General features: G+C 40.5%; 1 protein-coding gene across 4 annotated transcripts in view; it reads left to right on the plus strand.

Moving 5' to 3' along the window:
• SENP1 (SUMO specific peptidase 1) overlaps positions 1-5,290 on the plus strand; it is a 76,774-nt gene extending 71,484 nt beyond the window's left edge. For 2 of the 4 annotated variants that reach the window (XM_074225653.1, XM_074225656.1), the window contains exon 18: positions 1,427-5,290. In XM_074225653.1, coding sequence (XP_074081754.1) covers positions 1,427-1,489 — 63 coding nt within the window. In that variant the 3' untranslated portion in view covers positions 1,490-5,290. The remainder of the gene's footprint in view (positions 1-1,426) is intronic. The other 2 variants (XM_074225654.1, XM_074225655.1) reach the window with 1 other exon arrangement.
• Positions 5,291-20,892: the final 15,602 nt, after the last annotated feature.

Genomic DNA, 20,892 nt, shown 5'->3' on the forward strand with positions numbered 1-20,892 from the left:
AGACTTCATTGAAGAGGTGGTATTTGAGTTGGACTTAAAACAATGCACTTAAGAAATGACAAGAGACAAAGGACATAGAAAGCAGTTTGAACAGAGGCCAGCAAAGCTCACGAAGTGTTTGGGGGACTAAGAATAGTCCAGTTTGGGGGAACAAGAATAGTCCAGTTTGACCAGTGCTTAGAGGACTTGAAGGGAAATAATGTGAGATAATCCTAGAGAAGTAGGATGACTTCCTATTATGGAAGGACTTTAGTGCCAGGCAGAATGGCATGAACTTTACCTGGTCGGTTACAGAGAACCACTGAAGATTTTTGAGCAAGGGAATGACATTAGCAGATTTATACATAAAAAAGCACATTCAGGCCAGCAGGATGCCCAAAGGATTGAAAGGGGGAGATATTAGAAGTCTAATAGACATAAGGATGCTATTGTGGTAGTCAGGGTAGGTGGTAATGAGGTAATAATAATGCCAACATGGTAGCAATAGGACTAGAGAGGAAGAAATGAGAAGGGAGTCTTTGGAAGACAGGACCTGATAACTAATTGGATATAAGATTAAAGGAGTAATAATTAAAAGGAAATTTTAATTTAAACACCAGAAAATAAGTAAGGGTGGTGAAAATTTGACTCAAAAATAATACTAAAATTTTGACCCTGGAAGACTGAGTGAATAGTGGCTCCACCAATAGAAATAAAGAAGTTATAAGGAGGATTGGGTTTATGTGAAAAGATAATAAACTATTTTGAATTTGTTAAGTTTGAAATGTTAATGGAGCTTCTAGTAAAAGTGTCTTTCTGGCCATTGGAGATGTGAGTATAAAGATCAGGAGAGAGGTCAGAGGTAAAGAAAGGTATTTGAAATTGAGCAAGAAATAAAGATGTAACTTACTCTGGAACAGAAAGAAATTCAATTGAAGAAATACTGGGTAGGAAGGAGTAGAATGGAGTAGAAAGTTATGTCATCTACTATAAACATGGAATGTTTGGGGTATGATTTGAACTTGAAGTTACATGAAAAGATTCAGAACAGTTGTTATTGAAACAGAGAATGGAGTCAAGAAGAAGAGTGCAGAAGAACTAGTTAGCAACTACAAAAGCTTATATGAGGTGATTCACCATTAATGTATACTGGGTGGAGTCAACTTGATTTGGGCTTAATGCCAGCTGAGGAATTAGAAGAAGATTAGATCTTGAGCATCACTAGAATTGAGGGTCAGGTATTGTAGAAGACCTGAAGAAGAAGAGTCAGGATAACATTGAAGTTTCATACATGAAGCCAAATCTCAGGATAAGGGAACTGAAATCCATTACTTTTTCAAGTGTTTTGGGTAGAATAGGCACACCTAAGTATCAGTGAGAGATCTTCATAACATTTCACATAGAAATCTCCTTCAGAAATCTGATCATGTTTCTTTCTCTTCCCTAGCAACACATGCCATACTTCCGGAAGCGAATGGTCTGGGAGATTCTCCACCGAAAGCTTCTTTGAGAGCCACCAAGGTCAGCAGTCACTGACATGGAGGACCAGCTCTGGGCTATTCTCAAGGTCTCTGACCAAGAGGCCTTGGGAACAATTGCTCCCATCTTGTTTTGTTGTTGTTGTTGTGGTTGTTGTTGTTTTTTAAACCCTAAAGAACTTTGATCCTGGACCAGATCCTGGCAAGATGCATTCACAAGCACACCTGCCTTTCCTTTTGTATCTCAGAACCTATTTTTGCAACGTAACTGGTGCTGTGAAAGAGAAAGAGTAAGGGATTTTCTCAAGCTGAAGAGAGACAGTTTTCCCCCTTCTCCAATTCTGCCAACTTCTTTTAAAAGGGCTCTAACCACCCCCATTCCTCTTTGTTAACCAAAATGGGCCCTGCATTTTTCTTTAAGAACTGAACAGGCTTGGAAATTATCTTTGTTTTAAATGTCCCACTGGTGTTGGATTGTATTGGGAGGTAAAAGTATATTTACATGCATGTTTACCCACATACAACTCTCAAAATTTGTGTATGAGAATGTGATTTTTAAACTGGAATTTTGGGTACATGCATAGATCACTGTTCCTGTCCAATCTCTCCTATGTGAAAGCTGACTTCTTTGCAAAATTCTGATTTTATTATCCCATCTTCTCTTGTACTTCATGTGAAGAACAACAGGGTTCTGGAGGCCCCAATAACTCTTTCCCTAGATATAGGGTTTTGCCTCTGATGGGAATTTGTGGGATAGGGAGATCCACACAGGAAACAGAATAGAGAATCAACAAAGCATCATTTTAACTGGCTCCCATTTCTGAGGAAGAGAAAGACCTCAGTCTTTAACATAAAATTCCAGCATTGGATGAATGTAAGTCCAGTTCAGTCTGTGGCAAGTTAGTTTTAAATATATTTCTAACCACAGAGAATATAATATATGTATTTCACAAGGAAATGCTTTTTTTTAAAAAGGGGGGGGGCTGAGTGTGTTTGTCAGTCAACCTGCAGGTTTGTTTCCATTTTCCAAATTTAGCTCTAACACGCACAGAGCTCAAGCCCTGTATGCAGGGTATTCATGGGTTTTCTGACAGAACCTTTTGAAACTTGAATGAATTCTGGCTGAGGAAAGGGTGGAGGATGCAGCATACAGTGACTAATGGGTTGTTCAGTTTTAGGACAGACAGGTTTGAGCTTCCTGACTTGGGATGCAAAAATCTCTACTCTTTGTGGCACCCTCCTCTCCACCATCTAGGAACCTCCATGGACTTGAATAGTGAAGATGAAACTGTCAGCGTCATTTTGAACTTAAGTTCCAAAAAAGGAACATTTTATACTTTTTCTGTATTGTAATAGGTAGTTTTGTATCCTCTTCCCCCCTCCCCATCTCATTCCTTCTTCATCTCGCACTTTCCCTGGTCTCATTTGAAGATCTTATTGTTTTCTACTGAACTTGTTTAGTACATTTTTGTATGTTTGCCACAAGTTACAATTTTGAAATGAAAATTATTTTTTTTAATATTCCATTGTTAACTGAATGTTGATGTGTTCATCCCAGCAGCCATTCTATCTCTTTAATAGTCTGCCTTCTTGAGAAAGACCATTTTTTTCTCATGTTTTGTATAGGAAATAAATGACTTTCAATACCATGACTGTGGCTACCCTTCAAATTCTCTTTCGGAAGGTCATTGGCATGTTCATTGACTGCAGAACTGGAGGACTTTGTCTGATTTTCAGTAGTTGTTATTATTAGTTGTTGCTAGAGCACAGAAGTTAGGGTCCAGACACTTCACTTCAAAGGTCAAAGACTTACATTTGATATCTGTGTGATCTTAGACAAGTTACTTCCCCTCCTGGTCTCAACTATAAATACACTGTGGGGTTGACTAGACAACCATTTAAGTTTCCTTTAAAAAATCTGATATGATGGAAAATGCACCAGGCTAGGAGTCAGGAGAAATGAATTCCTATCTAGGCTCTGTCACAGTTTTCAAAGAAAGATAGAAAATCTGACCTACTTAACTTACAGGGTTATTAGGAAATTCAAATGAGATAATCTTTCAGAAAGTACTTTGTAATTTATGAAGGTCTGCATAAGGGATTGTTGATGAGTGGATCTCATCATCTGTGACCCTATTCCCCTATCTTCCTCGTTTAATTTTACCAGATTTTTTTCCACAAAGGATAAGTGGATGATCTTGTTTAGGGTCCACATGGTGATATAGGGACAAACCCTTAAAATGGCATAATCTCTTAAATCATTCCCATAGGGGAAAAAAAAGACATCCTTATGTAATGGGCTCATCCATTCTTTCTTAGCTATCCAGCAAGACCCTGATTGCCGACAGGTGGAAGTTTATTCTTATCAGCCAAGTCCATACTTCAACCAACCTGCAAGGATTTAAGTTCCTACTTTGTATCAAACATTGCTAGGTGTTAGGGACATGAATATAATGAATAAATCCAATAAAGAATGAAACAATCTAATTAAGAAAGGTGCTGACATTTTAAGGGAAAGGAGAAAAGAGATGTGAAAAGAGGAGCCCCATTATTTGTCTGCAGCATGTATTGCCTATCTTAATGTCAAAAATGAGAGCTCAAACCTCCTAAATGCATTTACTACATTTAAAGATATTACTATTTGATTGTTTTAACTTCTGTATTCTCTTTCTTGTCTTCTTGTCTATACCCTGTGACTAGAACCAATCATCATTTTTAAAGAGTGATAGTCTTTTCTCATCCATCTCAAACACTTCACAAGAGCCCCACTATATGCCTTCTTTAGCTTCCAAATCCTTCTCTGGACCATTTCCCAAGTAACCTTAGGTAATTATACTTTTCTTAGATTCTTATCTTTCCAATTTTCTCTATTATTTGTTTTCTTTTAAGAAAAGCTAGATATTTTATATGTACCCCAGGGAGAAAGCAAATCAGCCACATAAACATATCTCAACTACTCTGCCTCACATTGCCACAGCCTTGTGCCAATGATCCACAAAACTGAGATGGATTCAGAGAAAGAATGAATCTTCCCAACTTTTTACCTCTTTAGCTCAGCAAAAACACCATGGACTTATTCTGGGAGGCAGGTAAATTTAGGGGAGAGGGTGGTAGCATGTTAGAGAAATGGAGTTCTTGGATCCCCAAGAAAGCAATTTGGGGTTTGATTTCTCTCCATCCCAAGACATAATAGGCTGGAAAACTTGTGTTCAGTTGAGGAAAGGAGTTGTTACCTATAAAATGAGGAAGAGATAGGGGAAGGGACAAGGTTCCCAGTGGAGCTTCTGGATAACCCAAAGTGAAACAATCTGATCCCAGAGTTCTTCGGAAATGCTTTCTCTTCCCATGCCTAAATATTGCCACAGTCTCTAAACCACCTCTTTGAATTCAGTAAGGAAGCTTTTCAAAACAGGGCAGAATAGGGGAACCTGGTTATCTTGTCTCCTCACTAAACATCCTATTTTAGCTTTGGGGGGGCTTGCTGATGATGGAAAGAAAAAGCTTGTAAAACCACTACCTGACTTTTTTTCTTCTCCCTTCAATTCTACTTTTGACAGCTGAGACTCGTATTTTATGACAGTTGTATTCTGTTTCTTGAGTTCCTCAGAAGACAAGACTCTAAATCTGAAAAATTCATGAAAAAATAGGATATTGATATGTTAGGAATTTTTTAGAAGAGATTTTATGAGAGATCCATTGGTTGTAGGATTTTTTTAAGAGTGAAAAAAATAGCGGTCACCTTGAAGCATGGAGTGGTGGTATTGCATTTATGGTACCCTGGGAAGTAAGTAGCAATAGCAAAATTTGCACCTAGACCTTCTGACTCCAAATCCAGTATTCTTTCCCCATGCTGTATAAGCTCCTAAATGCCACTGATGGGGTTCTGCTGTGTTCTTCTTTTCAATTCAACATGCATTTATGAAACATTGATTTTGTACAGCAGGTCACTGCCCTCATAGGTGCTGATGAACAAAAAGACAACCACCTGAGTCCTGAAAGTGTTTACATCCAATGGTATGCATATACCTAATACAAAAACCTAAACAAAGTGATCTAGGAATTTTTGAGGAACAAGACACTCAAGTTACACAACTTGGGAAAGCTTTGTCACTTGAGTTGAGCTGATATCCTGGGTGTCATCCTCAGACCTTCTCTTTGCACTCACCTCATGTATCCAGTCTGCTGCTGTGTCTCGTCTAGAAACACGTTCTCCTGGGCAGTAAGATGCCCTCTCCTCTCCACCCACAACACCCCCCCCCCACCATAATGCAAGCCTCATTACTTTGCTCCTAGATGACTGCAAATTATCATCTTTCAAATCTCTCTGTGCTGCAGACCATCTACTCAGCTGCCATGATGTCACTACCTCCCAAACCTAGTACCATTCAGTAAACTTCAGTAGCTCCCCATTATCTCCAGGATCAAATATAAAATCTTCTGTGAATTTTAAAACCTTTCACAATCTGGTTACTGCCTACCTTCTTATTTTTTTATACTTTACTCCTTGAACCCTATGATCCAACTTCACTAGCCTCCTTGCTCACCAAAAACCCTTCCATCTTCCAACTCTGGGCCTCTTCATTGACCCCCTCCCCAAGCCTCCTGGCTTTCCTGCCTTCAAGACTAAAATTATACATCCTATCATCTTCCAGAGGCTTTTCCTTGTCTCTTCCCCTTGTTCCCATTCCACCCCACCCACCCACACACACTGCCAAAGTGCCTCTGCACTGAGATCACTTCCCATTTAGAGGGTATATATCTTGAATGTACATAGTTGTTTTCATGTTCCCTCCCCTATTAAAATCTGAGCAACTGGAGGGCAGGGACCATGTTGTTTGCCCTTCCTTGTATGGTAGATATCCAATAAGTGCTCATTGATTGACTGATAAAGAGGGATTGCCTCGGCACAGCAAGGTACAAGGTAGCTCTGCTCATAATTTAGTTGTATTGGAATGTTTGGTACAGGAAAAGGAATGATGTGAAATCCATTTAGAAAGGTATAAACTGGAGCCAGTTTGTTTTTCATAGTGCCAGGCATAGAAGTGTTCAGTAGACACTGGTTAATTGATATATTTTGAAGAACCTTATGCTAGGCACTCTTGGGGAGGACTAATAAAAGAAGGTTCTCATCCTGCCCTGGAAGAATTGCCCTGCAAAATGACCTAAGTGATATAAAGCATCCCATCAGCACAAATGTTATCCCATCTAGAGGAGTTAGGTAGGCATTATCCCGGAAAGATCTCAGCCCCACATTTCTCATAAGCATTTATTCACTGTTAATATTTCTATAGATTTTGTCCCTCACATTGAGATAATTCCTTACAGCCACTGAGGTCTATCTTTTTTAGACTGTTCCTCCAATACTCAGGATCAAGCAAAGTCCATAGGGTTTTCACTAATTGAAGCCCAGTGGTGATGACGTATCTGTTTTTCTCTGACTATCTCTCTGTCTCTGACTGTTTGTTCTGTCTCTGACTTGCTGTCTGTTTCTGTCTCCTGATCCAGTTGAGGACTGGTGATTGGTCCACCAGCCTAGTCTGGATTCCTCTGAACCTGGCCCTGAACCAAGAGTCTGAATGCAGCTCATTCATACATTTAATTTCACATACCTGGAACTCAAATTACATTTAAATGAGTAGAGCACTGGCACTTTTAAAACCAAATTTGTATGTAGACCCTAAACATGAGACCTCCTGAATGCTTGTTGGAGATTTCCTACCTATCCTTGTAAACACTTCCATTCTCTATTGTTTACCTGGATCTTTCTTCCCTTTTTGGCTCCTTATCCCCCAGAAGCACCTCCCCTAATCCTGTTTTCTTCATAAACCTTTATTATATCAGATGTTTGTATAATTGATTATATCAATCTGTATTAGATCTAGATTGTCTTCTGATGAGCATTTTTTTTCCCCTTGGGAACTCTTCAGATTTTTCAGGCAACTTGGGGTGTGACAGGGAGTAGGGCAATTTTAAGTAACTTTTATCACTCTCAAAAGTTGTGTGGTATGGTGGAAAAGGTATTGGTGCAACTAGATTGACTCAGTGGATACAGCACTGGCCCTGGAGTCGGGAAGACCTGGGTTCAAATTTGTCCTCAAACATTTAATAATTACCTAGCTGTGTGACTTTGGACAAGTCATTTAACCCCATTGCCTTAAATAAATTTTTTAAAAAATTAAAAAAAAAAGGTAATGGGTTTGGAATCAAAGGACTACAACTCTACCCCTAACTCTTAACATTGAGCAAGTCATCACTGCAGGGACTCAAATTTTAGTTTTCTCATCCATAAAATGATGGGGTTGGATTAGATGATCTCTAAAGTCCCTTTCAGCTCTAAATCTATAAGCCTATTTCAGAAAACAAATCTCTTCCTAGTTTCCTTGGCTCCCTCTCTTCTCTCCAGTTACTACATCTAACTTGATGAGGTTCAAGTCTCCTTTGGATAACAGGAGCCATCTAGTTCAATCTATATATGTAAGAGATATTCTCTTCTAAAAAATGCCCAACAAGTGGTCATCATCCTCCAACTTTAAAAACTTCCCAAATATTATCTCCTAAGGTATCTTGTTCCACTTCTACAGGAAACTAAATCTTCATACAGAGAACCCAATTTTTCCCCCTTTCAGAACTTCTGCCATTTGCTCCTAATTCTGCCTTTCAAGACTAAGAAGAAATGAGTAATCCATCTTTTATATGACATCCCTTCAAATACTTTACACATCTACCCTAAATCCCAAATTTTTTCCAGGATAAACATTCCAAGTTCCTTCCACTAATATTCATATGACCTGGTTTTGAGGACTCCTCTGAACCCTCTCCAGTTTGTCAATGTCCTTTCAAAAATATGACACCCAGAATTAGATAAAATGCACCACATGTTCCTGACCAGAACAGAGTACAGCAGGATTATACAATTTCCTTTTATTCCTTTATTTTATTATGCAGCCCAAGATTGCCTTTTTTTTTGATGTTTTGAACCCTTCGTTGAATTTTAGATTTAAACTCCAGTAGTAGGAACTTATCTAGTCCAAAATTCTCATTTTATTGATAAGAAACTGAGGCCCAGGAGGTAAAATGATTTGCCTAGTGTTGCGACTGCCAGTATTCAAACTCGACTCCAAATCATTTTCCACAGTATTGTGTTGTTTCTCAAGCTATGCTGTTTCCTATTTTCATATACCTCACTCCCTCATAGTGGGTTTACAGTTCACTAAGATCTTCAGATATTTTTAAACAGGAATTGTAATCTAGCTTTGCCTATCCTATCCTGTAATGAATGTATATAGTTGATTTTCTAAATTTAAGTGAGAATTTTAAATAGACCCCTATTAAATTTCATCCTTTTAGGGTCATTACATTGTTTTAGACAGAATCCTTCTGGATCTTGGCTTTACCATCTAATGTTATCTAGTCCTCTTAGGTTTGTGTCATCTGTAAATCCAATAAGTTTAGGATCTATCCAAGTCATTGTCACGAATGTTTAAAAAACCAGACCAAGTACCCTGAAGCACTACACTAAAAACCTCCCTCCACCTTGAAGTCTATCTGCCTATCACTGGTTCTTTGGAACAATGGCATCCATGTTTACCTAACAGAACAATCATCCAGTCTATATCTCTCCACTTTAGAATTAACATTTTGATGGCATTTCCTTGACAGTTGAGTAACCCTGTCCAAAAATGTAAAAAAGATTTATATAAGATGGCTTGTCCTTAACAAACCTATGCTGATACTTGATGACCAACCATTCTTTCTCTAAGTGCTCATAAATCATCTTTTTCCCATTTGTCATGATTTTCCAGAGATCATCAGTACTGGCTCAGCAATAACATTGACTATTCCATCAGGATCCTGGGATAAAGTTAAAGCAGTTATTCTCAAAGTTTTTGGTCTCAGAACCCTTTACTCTTAGATTTTTTTTTCAAGGCAATAGGATTGAGTGGCTTGCCCAAGGCCACACAGCTAGGTAATTATGCTAGGTAATTATTAAATGTCTGAGGCCGGATTTGAACTCAGGTGCTCCTGACTCCAAAGCTGGTGCTCTATCCACTGTGCCACCTAGCCACCCCTAAACCCTTTACTCTTAAAAATTATTGAGGATCCCACCTCCAAAAAGGGAGGACCCTACCTCCAAACTACTTTTATGTAGTCCTAGCTATCAGCATTTACTATATTATAAATAAAAGCATCTTAGTATTATTATGAAAATTTTCTGTCATATACCCTCCTAGGAGTCGGGGGTCATGGTGAATTGAACTCATTAGGGCAAGCAATTAGGCCTCTTTTACCATTTCCTTTTTTTTTTAGGTTTTTGTAAGGCAATGGGGTTAAGTGGCTTACCCAAGGCCACACAGCTAGGTAATCATTAAGTGTCTGAGACCAGATTTGAACCCAGGTACTCCTGACTCCAAGGCCAGTGCTTTATCCACTCCACCACCTAGCCACCCCATTACCATTTCCTTTTAAAGGTTTCTGTGACCTAAGAGGGTAATAGGGAGTTCAAACTTCACTTGACAGATTAGGAAGTAATATAAAAGAGGTTAAGTGACTTCCCCATAAGTATCTGAGCCATACTCAAATCCAGATTCTTCAACTGTCTGAATAAGCAGAGGGGTGGCTTGATATGTTTGCTAGTGCCAAGGTAGTCCTCATGCATACCTATGAACCATATTAGAGAAGGATTGGCTTTCAACCCCCTCATCAGGGGCTATCTGCCCCACACACATTGCTTCCTGTCTTTTCTGGAGAAAATCTGACTCTAAAATCTCTTGGTGGACATAGGTATCTCCTAGACATCATCTAGTACCATCTTCATTTACTTCATATTGTGCCCAATTCTATTCTGAACTCTTGAAGATTAAAAAAAAAATCTTCCCTTGACTAACTAAATGTTGGTTACTCTACTTTTCTTGAATGTCTTGAAACCTTGAATGTATTTATTGTGACTCCACATTCCATATCCTCACATCACTGGCTAATTTTTTCTTCCACATCTCTTAAATTCCTTTCTTCTCTTAAATAACATTGTCTTTGATAATTAGAGCCTTATTGGCTACCCTGGAAAGTGGTGAATTCCACATTATTGCAGGTTTTCAAGAGGAGGCTAAATCATTGCTTATCAAAGGCATAATGAAAATTGACATTGAGAACTTTAGAATCTCTGCTCATCATTTTCCCTAGCCCCAGAATACCCAGAAGCAGTGTTCCCCTTCTACCCACTTCTTTTATATCTATTCCCTATTTCCTTAGAACATAAATTTGTCTACCTACATTAAGAGAATAATTCTAAAACAAGGATTCTTAATTTAGAATCCATAAAGTTTTAAAAATATTTGAATAAATTTCATTAGGTAATCATATTCAATATATTTTGAAGCATTTTTCTGAGGAGTCCATAGGCTTTGGTAGACTGCCCAAAATGGTTCATGATACAGACAAGGTAAGTTTCCCTGCTAAGAGTCAATCAGTCCATCCTAACAGAGGAAAGAGAGGACAAACTGGTGACTTAAGAGTAAAGGGGCATCATCGGGTTAAGGGGGGGAATGTAAAGAGACTTTGAAAAGCCTCAGAAGACCATGAGGGAATGGCTTTGTAGGGGGACTGGAACGTATCCCCCCCACCATTAGGAAACATTTTTCTGTGGGCTATTTAGCTCTGTGATCTTCCTGTCTCATTATTCTGTCTTCTCTCAAGGTGGAGTTTCCTCCACTGTACTCAGAGGGTTTGGGAATCTCAGGAATGCTTGACCCTGCCCCCCACTCCAACTCACACAGAACACCTCTGTCTTCTGCAAGGACAACTTGCCTCAGTAATAAGGTCAGAGTTTCTACTAAGGACTGGGGAGAAGGAGGCTGACTACCTCTTTCCCCAAAGGGACTGTAGTACTCCCCATGTAGAAACAATTTTTTTTCTCTATAGGCTCCACATCCCCACTTTCCTATCTTCCCCCTCCTGTCCCCAATCTTATTCATTCTCTGCACTCTCTCTTTCTAATATAGTCTGCCCTTGCTCATACAGGTTTCCCTCCTCCCCACTCTCCCACTTCCCTTCTCTGGGGCCCCTTTTGATGGTAATTACTTATAATTGTTTTCCGTTGGTTCTCTAGGCCTGCTCCTCTAGTAGGGCTGTTTGCTCCTCTATATCTGAAAGCCAAGATCTTTCCAGATCTAATTGAGATGGGGGGGGGGGGGCAATGGGCAGGGCCTGCTACCCTGGGAATGGATTGGTCTGTGATGAACTTTGAGGGAAAGCTGCTGGGAGTCTCTAGCCAGAGGTGAAGGACAGTAGACTGCACTGTGGTTAGATGTGGGGCTATTCAGTGAACTAGAGAGAGGTCCTTCCTTCCCTTTAGGAGCCTTGGTCTTCCTCGAGACCTTCGTTTGTTTGGCCTGGGAAGTTGAATTGTGCCTCTGAGCTCTTGCTTCTTTCAAAATAGAGCCAGCCCCTCAGCTTCCATTCAGCTATCTACTGGTTTCTCTTAATTTCCCTTTCCCCTTTTCTATCTCAGGACCCAGAATACCTTCCTCCCACTTCCAAAACCAAACCTTTTTTTTCTGTTCTCACAACCACTGCCTTTAGCCTGGGCACCTTGAATGCCTTGGGACCTGTTGGGGGTGTGGGTAAGGAGGGGAATCAGGTTAGGAGGGGCCTCTTTCCCTCTCACTGGCCCCTCCCCTCCCAGCACACACAGAGTGGTTTTGTACAACTCCCTCCTGGGGTGGCCTCAGTGTCTGGAGCCTTTCCATCCTCAAACAGTTCCTCTTAGCACAGTGGGGACTGGAGCTGGGGCTGACCAGAATTGGTTTGGAGGCAGACAGAACTCATAGCTCACCTTGTCCTTCGGTCACTTGGAACAGCTACCCCCTCCAAAACCCCAGGTCTCAGACCCCTGACCTTGACCTCGATAATTATGAACCAACCTGAATCCCCCCCTCCTTCAATCCTTTTCTTCAAACTGGGGAACTTAGGTAGCATTTACTTCTAATATTAGGAAGAAGACATCTTGGAAATGTGAGCCTAGGGAGAGGAGAGGGTGAAGAAACCATCTGTTCTCATCCAAGGCAGAGGGGATCACACTTCATATCTGAAGGCTCCCATCCTTCAGTCCCCTCCCGCCTTAAGACACTTGAAGTCTTGACATCAGAGCAACCAGTTTCCCAGTCCCTGACCCTGAGTCCCTCCTTTGGTTCTCCTACCCACTGTCATATCTCCTCAACTTAGAAAAATGTCATTGTCAGAATCCAGAGTAGCCTCCATAAAGGGAGCCCTGAGGACCTGAGCTATTCAATAAAGTAATGGAGAAGAATTTTCATATAATCCACAGAAGGACTGTCCTGAAATAGGCTTCTACAGACTTGGATAGTGTTTGCTTTTACTTTTCTTTTAAAGCAGGTTAAATATCTTGACTTTTCATTGGGTTTTAAGAATGAATTTAGGAAATAAATTTACTTCATTCTTCTCAACACTCTCCTTTGTTGGAACCAAGGAATCTTCCAGAGCTGTTAATGGAGCTTGAAAGTCAGAATTCCTGCCTCTTTCTATGGAATTTCTGATCCCATTAGTCTCCCAACTTCAACCACTCTGGGTCTAACATTATAGGAGCATGGATTTAGAGTTGGAAGATACCCCCCAAAGTGATCATCTGGTTCAACTCCCTCATTTTGTAATTGGGTAAACTGAGTTTGGGAGAGGTTGTAATTTGTTCAAAATCACACAGATAAAACAGAGCTTGAATCTGAGTATAAATCTTCTCATTCCCAACCCAGTACTCTTTCTATTAAGCCACACTACCCCTCCCACTCAGAAAACAATTATTCCACAAGAGACCCCCACCCTTAGCAGGTGACTAGAAATTCTAACCATGGGTCCATTGAGAATCTATGGGAAAGGGAGAGTCTGGAAATGGAGGGAAGGGGAATGTGGCCAGGCCAGTGGGCCCATCGCTGTGGGTTTGGCTCCTTTGGTGAAAAAATAGCAAGTAAGGACAAGTGTCTCCCTGTATCCTGAGCTCCCAACCTCCCAGACAGGAGCCACTCAGTTAAACAAGCCCTGGCCAAGGGCAACAGGAGCCCAGACCCAGGCTAGGCAGGAAGATGGTGGTGGTAGGGATGGGGTGGGGGTGATGGGGGAGGGGTATATAGCCCTGGGCTGGGCCTATGGCCAGGTCCATCCATCACAAGGAAAATGCAGCCTGCCAGCCTGTCAGCTAGGGATATGATGGGAAAAGGTAGAGAGAGAGGCAGTATGGGGTGAAAAGATGGCTCCCCCAGAACATACACAAAGATGCATACTCCAAAAATACTGACACAGATGAGGACAGTCAGCACTTAATGATCTGTGGTAGGAATTCTCTTTAGCCTCTTTTCTGCCCAGTGGGTCCTAGGCTGCTTGCAAAGGGGCACTAGCTCTCCATTCCAAGGTAAGATGGGAAAGAAGTGTTTTGGATCATCCATGCTGCTATTCATGCCCTCCCATATCTCTGTATAGCCCTTGAACAGGAAGTTGTACACACAGCTCAGATGATTTTAAACCTTTTATTTCCATGTGGAGAATGGCTATGAGTCCCCACACTTGCCTCTTCCATCCCGAGCTTGGGCTGATCTCAGGACGTCAGAATAAAGTCACCAGGCATTGTGCTAATAACCCCATTGAGGAAACTGAGACAAGTAGAGGTTGTGACTTCCTCAGGATAACACAAAACATTTCTGAGTCAGAATTTGAACTCATATCTTCTGACATGAGTCAGCAGCACTCTATCCCTTATATTACCTAGTAGTCTGTCCATGCAAACTGTCAATCCACCTTCTGGCATATACTGAAAGGAGAATGAATAGCACCTCTGGCAGGCCAAAAAGGAGTCAGTATAATGATGGAACTAGGATCTTATCACTAAGTGCTGGGAATACAAATAAGCAAAAAGAAAGACAGTTCTTACCCTTGAGTAGGGGAACACAGTCTCACATAATGGAAGCTAAAAGATACAGAAGACTTAAGGAACTCTGTACAGTTCAGAGGAGGGCAGTCCAGTGGATATGTGGGTACTCTTTTTGGAACCGATGGAACAGATACCATTTCTTCTGATCCCATGTGATATTTATCTACCTAATGTGCTGGGGCCTCTTTCTTGATCTTTTGACATTATGTGGCTACCAATGGAGTACATGGATTGTCCACTGGATATTCTTTGCAATTGAAAAAGAATATATATATATATATATATATATGTATATATATACACATATATATATATACACATATATATATATATAATGTATCATGTCAATAATATGTCATTTCTCATATGAAATTCCTCATTAGTTCTCTACATAATTGCTTTTTGAGTGACCTGAAAACATATCACTAGAATTATCACTAGAATTTTAAGGATGTGGCTTCAAATTAAATGAGTGCTTTGGAAGAGACAGAAATCAGAGTCCTTTGAATGGGATTCCATTCAATCAATTAGCCAGTCAACATATATAAATATGTTGAGCAATTGAACTGTAGTGTGTAGCGGTACTGTTCTGGAAGCTTTAGAGAGATACAGAAATATCTGGTAAAATTCTTGTCTTCAAGGATGTTACTATCTAATTGAGGCAATAAAAATGAAATGATAAACCAGAGAAAGACTAAAGAGTATAAGAACCAAAATATGATGAAGAAGGGAGAATAAATAGATTGGTAAAATTTCACTGACTTTATAGATTTCATGTAGGAGGTCTTAAGAGTGTTCTGGTGGATTCAAAAAATGTGCACATAACACACTTTTAGGTTAAATCTGCATATGACTATTTTCTCTATTATTTAAATCTAGATGATAAAACAAACCAAGCCCTCATTTGTAGCATTTACTGGTTTCTGAGGCATAAATGCTTACACTGAAATTTAAAAATTTTAAATTTTAATTAAATTAAATTTTAAAATTTTAAAATTCTCTTGAGCCAGTTAGGACTGGCTCACCATTTGAAGGATTGGTCTGATTTAAAATTGAATATTCTTCTTCAACACTTTCTTTCCTCCCTATTACAAGTACTGTCCCAGAACAAGGCTGGATATATCCATCTTCCCCTTTAGGGTTTTAGGAATACCTCTAAGGTACTCGAAAATCCTTCTCTAAAGCTTGTTGTTTACGCCCTACAGTTAGCTTCCCACAATTAGCACCCTAGCTTCAAATGAGCAATTAAAATCAGTTTACTTTTACAAAAGGACATTTGCCTTGCTAGATAAAGCAAGAAGAGAAATACAAACATCTCCCTTCAACACTCTCCCTTATACTTCCCCAATCTTTGGAGAAAGCAGGATTGAATTTAACACCATTTCTATTTAGCACATCTAAATGAGGCCATAGCCTATAGAAGAGCTTAAGTCTCAGCCACCCAAAGACTGGATCCTGAAGGGACATCGATGCTAGACTGACCCTTCACAAACTCAGTATGGACTCTTTTCCTCTTCTGACCTTTTGAAAGATTTTTACCAAAGAGGCATCTAGGTGGTGCGGTGAATAGAGCACTGGCCCAGGAGAACCTGAGTTCCAATCCAACCCAGACATTTAATAATTACCTAGTTGTGTGACCCTAGGCAAGTCACTTAACCAAAAAAATGAAAATAATAAAAAGGTTTTTGCCATCTCTATTCTCCTTGACACCCTTTGGGACAGAAAAGACAAGGTCTTGGCCACTCTTTGGGGGGCCACCTCTGTGGCCTCTGTATTGGAGAATACCAAGAGCCAGGAGATAAATCACTCCCTAAGCACCACCTTTGTCCAACCCATTATGTAAATGTATTTAAATAATGCCTTCTGCAAGAGAAGACCCTTTTTTTCTTTCTTTCCTCTCTTTGTAGGATGGAACTTTGTCTAAACTCCTGGCCTAGGCCGAGGGAGAACTAGGGCCCTACTCCATGTAGCCCTGCTAGCACACTGCACTCTTAGCCCATTCAGCTCTTGTGACTGTTTTTCCTTTCTCTCTTAACCTCAGGCAGTCTCTGTCTAAAACTTTTTATTCAGCCTGTTTTCAGACTTAAGGCCAGCTTTTCTGGCTTCTTTCCTTTCACTCTCTCCCTCAGGTACCTCACCTAGACTTTTGTTTTTCACCCTGTCCTCTAGTCACTTACAGTCTCTCCTGAAAAAAAAAGTTTTAATCTGTGAACTTTGCAGGCTTGTGAAATAAAAATTCTGAGCTTTCTACCTCCAGGGCCAGTTTGAGTTTTTCATTCTCAAAAGGACTCTCATTTTTATGATGGAGAGACTGATTTCTCCCACAACACTAGGAGCAGGATGACCAGACAGATATAATCAACAGCAGAACTATACATTCTTGGCTTCCTGTTGGTACCAGATGAAAGAGAGTACAAGCGTCGGCCTTCTTCCTGCCACCTTCACACACACACACACACACACACACACACACCCTCTCTGTCAAATTCTCCTCCAGAAGAAGCAGAGATGGGCTCACCTGTGCCTCACCTCTGATTACAAAGTGTCAGATATATTCTTTCATCCCTTCACAATCAGAGGTGAGGCTTAGCTCTGCCTCTCCTCACCGCATCTCCCTGATATTAATATGTCCACAAAAGAGCCTTGTCCAAGAGTATGACTCCATACTTGAAGAAGCTCCTCTTCATGGCAAGGCTAGAATACATACATACATACATATATATATATATATATATATATATATATATATATATACACATACATACATATTTATGGATACTTGATATAGAAACTCTAGATCTCTCTAAGGTACTTCCTTTACATGTCACCATACCATTCCAGAATTAGCTTGCTCACTAACTTCCTGCTACCATTTCACTTTCCCTGTAGCAGCAATCCAGCTATCTCTCCCCCTTCCTCTCTCCTACCCCCTGCCCCACTCCATTACATTATTAGATCAACCTCCTAAAGGTTCTGGAAATTACTTCTGGAGTATGTTATCCCAACTTTAATTTGACTTTCTGACGGCCCAAGGTGTTGGGTGGAGGAAGAATCTCAAGACCTACCCTGAGCATAGCCCATGGCTGAATATACTAATGTAATGGAGGTAATCATGGGAGTGACTTTGATATACTGAACTAGAGCCCATAAGAGCAATCTCTTGTAACATCCATACAAATGGACCAGTTCAGGGGAGTCATAGAAAATGATCCATGTTGAAGGATTAACTCTCTGGGATGGCACAGAAACCCCTTTTTTGGTCTCTGTGGTGATACACTTTGGGAAGATAGCATTTTCTTATTTTGGTCCCTATGAAAAGGGAAATTTCAGAGGATGTATCCTGACCACTTACTATAATTCATGCTATTTGGTCTCTTGCTCAAAGATAAGAGCAAGCAAAGATTTCTAGAGTCTATTGATCCTTATGATAGTGAGAGGTAGGCAGAGGATAGGGTATATGTCCCAAAGAGAATTGAGGAGAGGGGAGAGAACATCTCTCCCTCTTTCTTGCAAGTGGGGAGGAAAAATTGTTCTTCCTTTTTTGTCCCTTATTCTTCCCCCACATGTGTACTTGCCTTGGAAAACCTGAGACTGGCTGCCCTTTTGTTTTGGTTTGATTTCATTTGGGTTTTCCCTTGAGCACAGATGACTAGACAATGATTTTAAGATGGATATTTCTGGCCTTGGTGATTACCTCATGAAATCAAAGGTTCAGGAGTTCCTAGGAACTGATTAGTAACAAGAGGTTCTTCCTACAGTGGTATTATTTTCTAGCAGGAGGATGAGCTGTGCCTGGACAGACCAAAAGACAACCTCAAATGATTTACCTGAACAGTGCAGAGCCAAGGTGAAAGTAGTATGCCCATTTAATAGTCCCACAAAACCTTTAGTAGGCTGAGAGAGTATAAAAACAGTGGTGAGTTAACTTTTGTGTCTGAATCATTTGTGTTTTTAAATTTCTTTGGGAGAAGATAAATGGTTGTCCTTTGCTTAAAAAAGACTATCAGTACCCTTTGTGGAAATCATCAGATATGAGCTAAATTTGAGGCTGAGGCATAAAGAACAAGAGAGTTTGAGAAGAACTTCACTTTAGAAACCAGGTTTTCCCAGGACAGAAACCTGGTGGTTCATGTAATTCCAGAGTTCTAGATTTCTAGAGTTCTTTTGGAACTCTTTGGTTCTTTGGTTGGAAGAGGAATATATTTTATCCCTGAAGCCATGGGTTTTATGTTTTGGGAGTAGGTACAATATCAGTAGGTAATCCTCTTTGTTGTAACTTCCCATCCTATTGTAAGAATTTAAGAGACCTGATGCCCCTAGTCAAGCATGACCTTCAGCAAGAAACCGGAGCACACGTGTCACTGGAACTAGCAAGAGCATATACTCAGCCCTATCTACCTTCCCTCACTTCAAGAAGATCAAGGGACCAATAAATAGCTAAGACATCCCAAAGAACATTTATCACTGAGCCAGAGCAGATGCCCTTTCCAGACCTGGCCCAGTGTACATACAGGTCGAGTATCCCTCTGCTTATTCCAAGAAATGACTTCTATTGAGAAGATCTCTTGATTAAATCCATTACACTTGTTTGCCCATTACAGTTTCAGTTTTAGATTGGGCAGATGTCTCTAACTTCTTTCCCTGTCTTGGTGGTGGTGGTTGGGTTGAGATGTAGGAGAGGAGAATGAAAAAGTCTAGATAGGTGTTCCGAGGACTCTGTTACAAAGTATCCCCTTCTCAGGGCTCTGTTCACACTCAGAGCTCATAGTAAATTTCTTATTACCCTTCTCCAATAAAAATCCTAACTCAACTGCATGGAGACTCAATCTGTAGTTGATGAGATCCCATAACACTATGAAGACACAAAGGGAAACATGCCCCAGGCAATGTTTCTTTCCTAACATTCAGCTTCAACACTTTTCCAGGCAGTCATTATACTAATAGCTTCTTCCTTCACCTATTTGCATCCTGCTTTCACCCCCAAGCTCTCGTGAGGGTGGTGTCTAAGGTGAGAACATATTCCCACACTACAGGTTCAGGAACCTGCATTTCTTTCTGCCCCTTCCACATGACCCCAGACTCATTCTCGCTGAAATTCTTGTCTTATTGGGTGGAGGTCAAGGCAGAGGGATTGGGTCAAAAAGGGAGGGAATGTGGAGAGATTAGAGAGCAGGCCAGAGCAGCTCGGAGAGGGTAATAGGGCACTGGGGCCAGGGTTGCCTGTCTGGTGATCTTTTCTCTGACTGCTGGAATTTCATACAGAAGCACTTCAATTCCTTGGTTCAGAGGTCATCTGAGGAGGCCCTGAGATGAGAGGAGCCAGAGCTTCAGAGGGAGGGAAGTACATTGTGGGAGTCTTGAGCAGTGTGGTTGGGGGGTGGAGGAATGAGGAGGCTGTGCTGAGGAACTGGCCTCCTCCCAAGCACCAACCTCAATGTCTTCTTTGTTCCCCACTGAGCCTTCTACAAGAGATTCCTTTCCACTCCTTGGCTCCTCAGGTACCTCAGGCAACTACATTGAAGGAGAGGGATACTTGGCCCTTTCCAACCAGCAGCCATGAACCAACTAGCATCACTTCGTAGGGTCCCAGAAGAGAGGTGGAGATGAAGGAGGGCAACTGTGAACAAAGGGGGTCCTGAAAAATCATGGTGACTCAAATCACAGTTCATATCATCACCTCTCACTTTGAGGTGGAGACTAAGGAATTCATATTTATTCACATGTTGCTCAGCACATTTTTGCTTGCTTTATATTTTTAAATATTCTTATAGTGCTCAGAAATCCCCAAAGCAAATGTTCCCCCCTTAACCCAAGCATCTTTTCTCTGCTTCAGGACCCCAAGTGACACCTCCCCCTACCCACTGTCCTTTCTCCACTCTCCAAATCTCTGTTCTGTCTAATTAAAATGTGTATATATATATATATATATATATATATATATATGAACTACAAAAAACTATATAAAATATAAAATAATTATATAAAATGAAATAGAAGAAGAATTTCATACCCAAATTCAACTTTGTCAAATTCCTAGTACTGATAGGGAAGTGGAGAATATGTGTGGATAGGGAGGGCATTCCCACTAGGGTTTTTCAGACTTGTCTAATTCTTAGAGATTAAGAGCCAGGGTTCTTTCATTTGAAATTTCCCCCTCTCTTTTTTTCTAGGCTTACAGACTCTTTCAAAGCCTTAACTCCTCTTTGATTTTGTTCCATTCCTACCCACTTCAGTCTTTTCTTTGGTGCCTTCCAAAACTGGGCCAGTAAATGTCCTCAAACCAACAATTAATCTTTTCGCATCCCGTAATAACCCCAAGGGAATTTGAATCTACTCACAACGATATATCACAAGCCCCAACCTAGTATGTGTTTATTTTTTCTAGTTGCAGGAGGACACAAATAATTCAAAGTAAAGATGCTTAATGATATAGCATAGGTAAGAATGGTAGCAATAAAATATTTCCCCCATAAACTTGGAGCACAGTCTCCCATAGACACA

The sequence above is a fragment of the Macrotis lagotis genome, chromosome 2 (assembly GCF_037893015.1).
Source record: "Macrotis lagotis isolate mMagLag1 chromosome 2, bilby.v1.9.chrom.fasta, whole genome shotgun sequence".
In the NCBI taxonomy this organism is placed as follows: domain Eukaryota; kingdom Metazoa; phylum Chordata; class Mammalia; order Peramelemorphia; family Peramelidae; genus Macrotis; species Macrotis lagotis.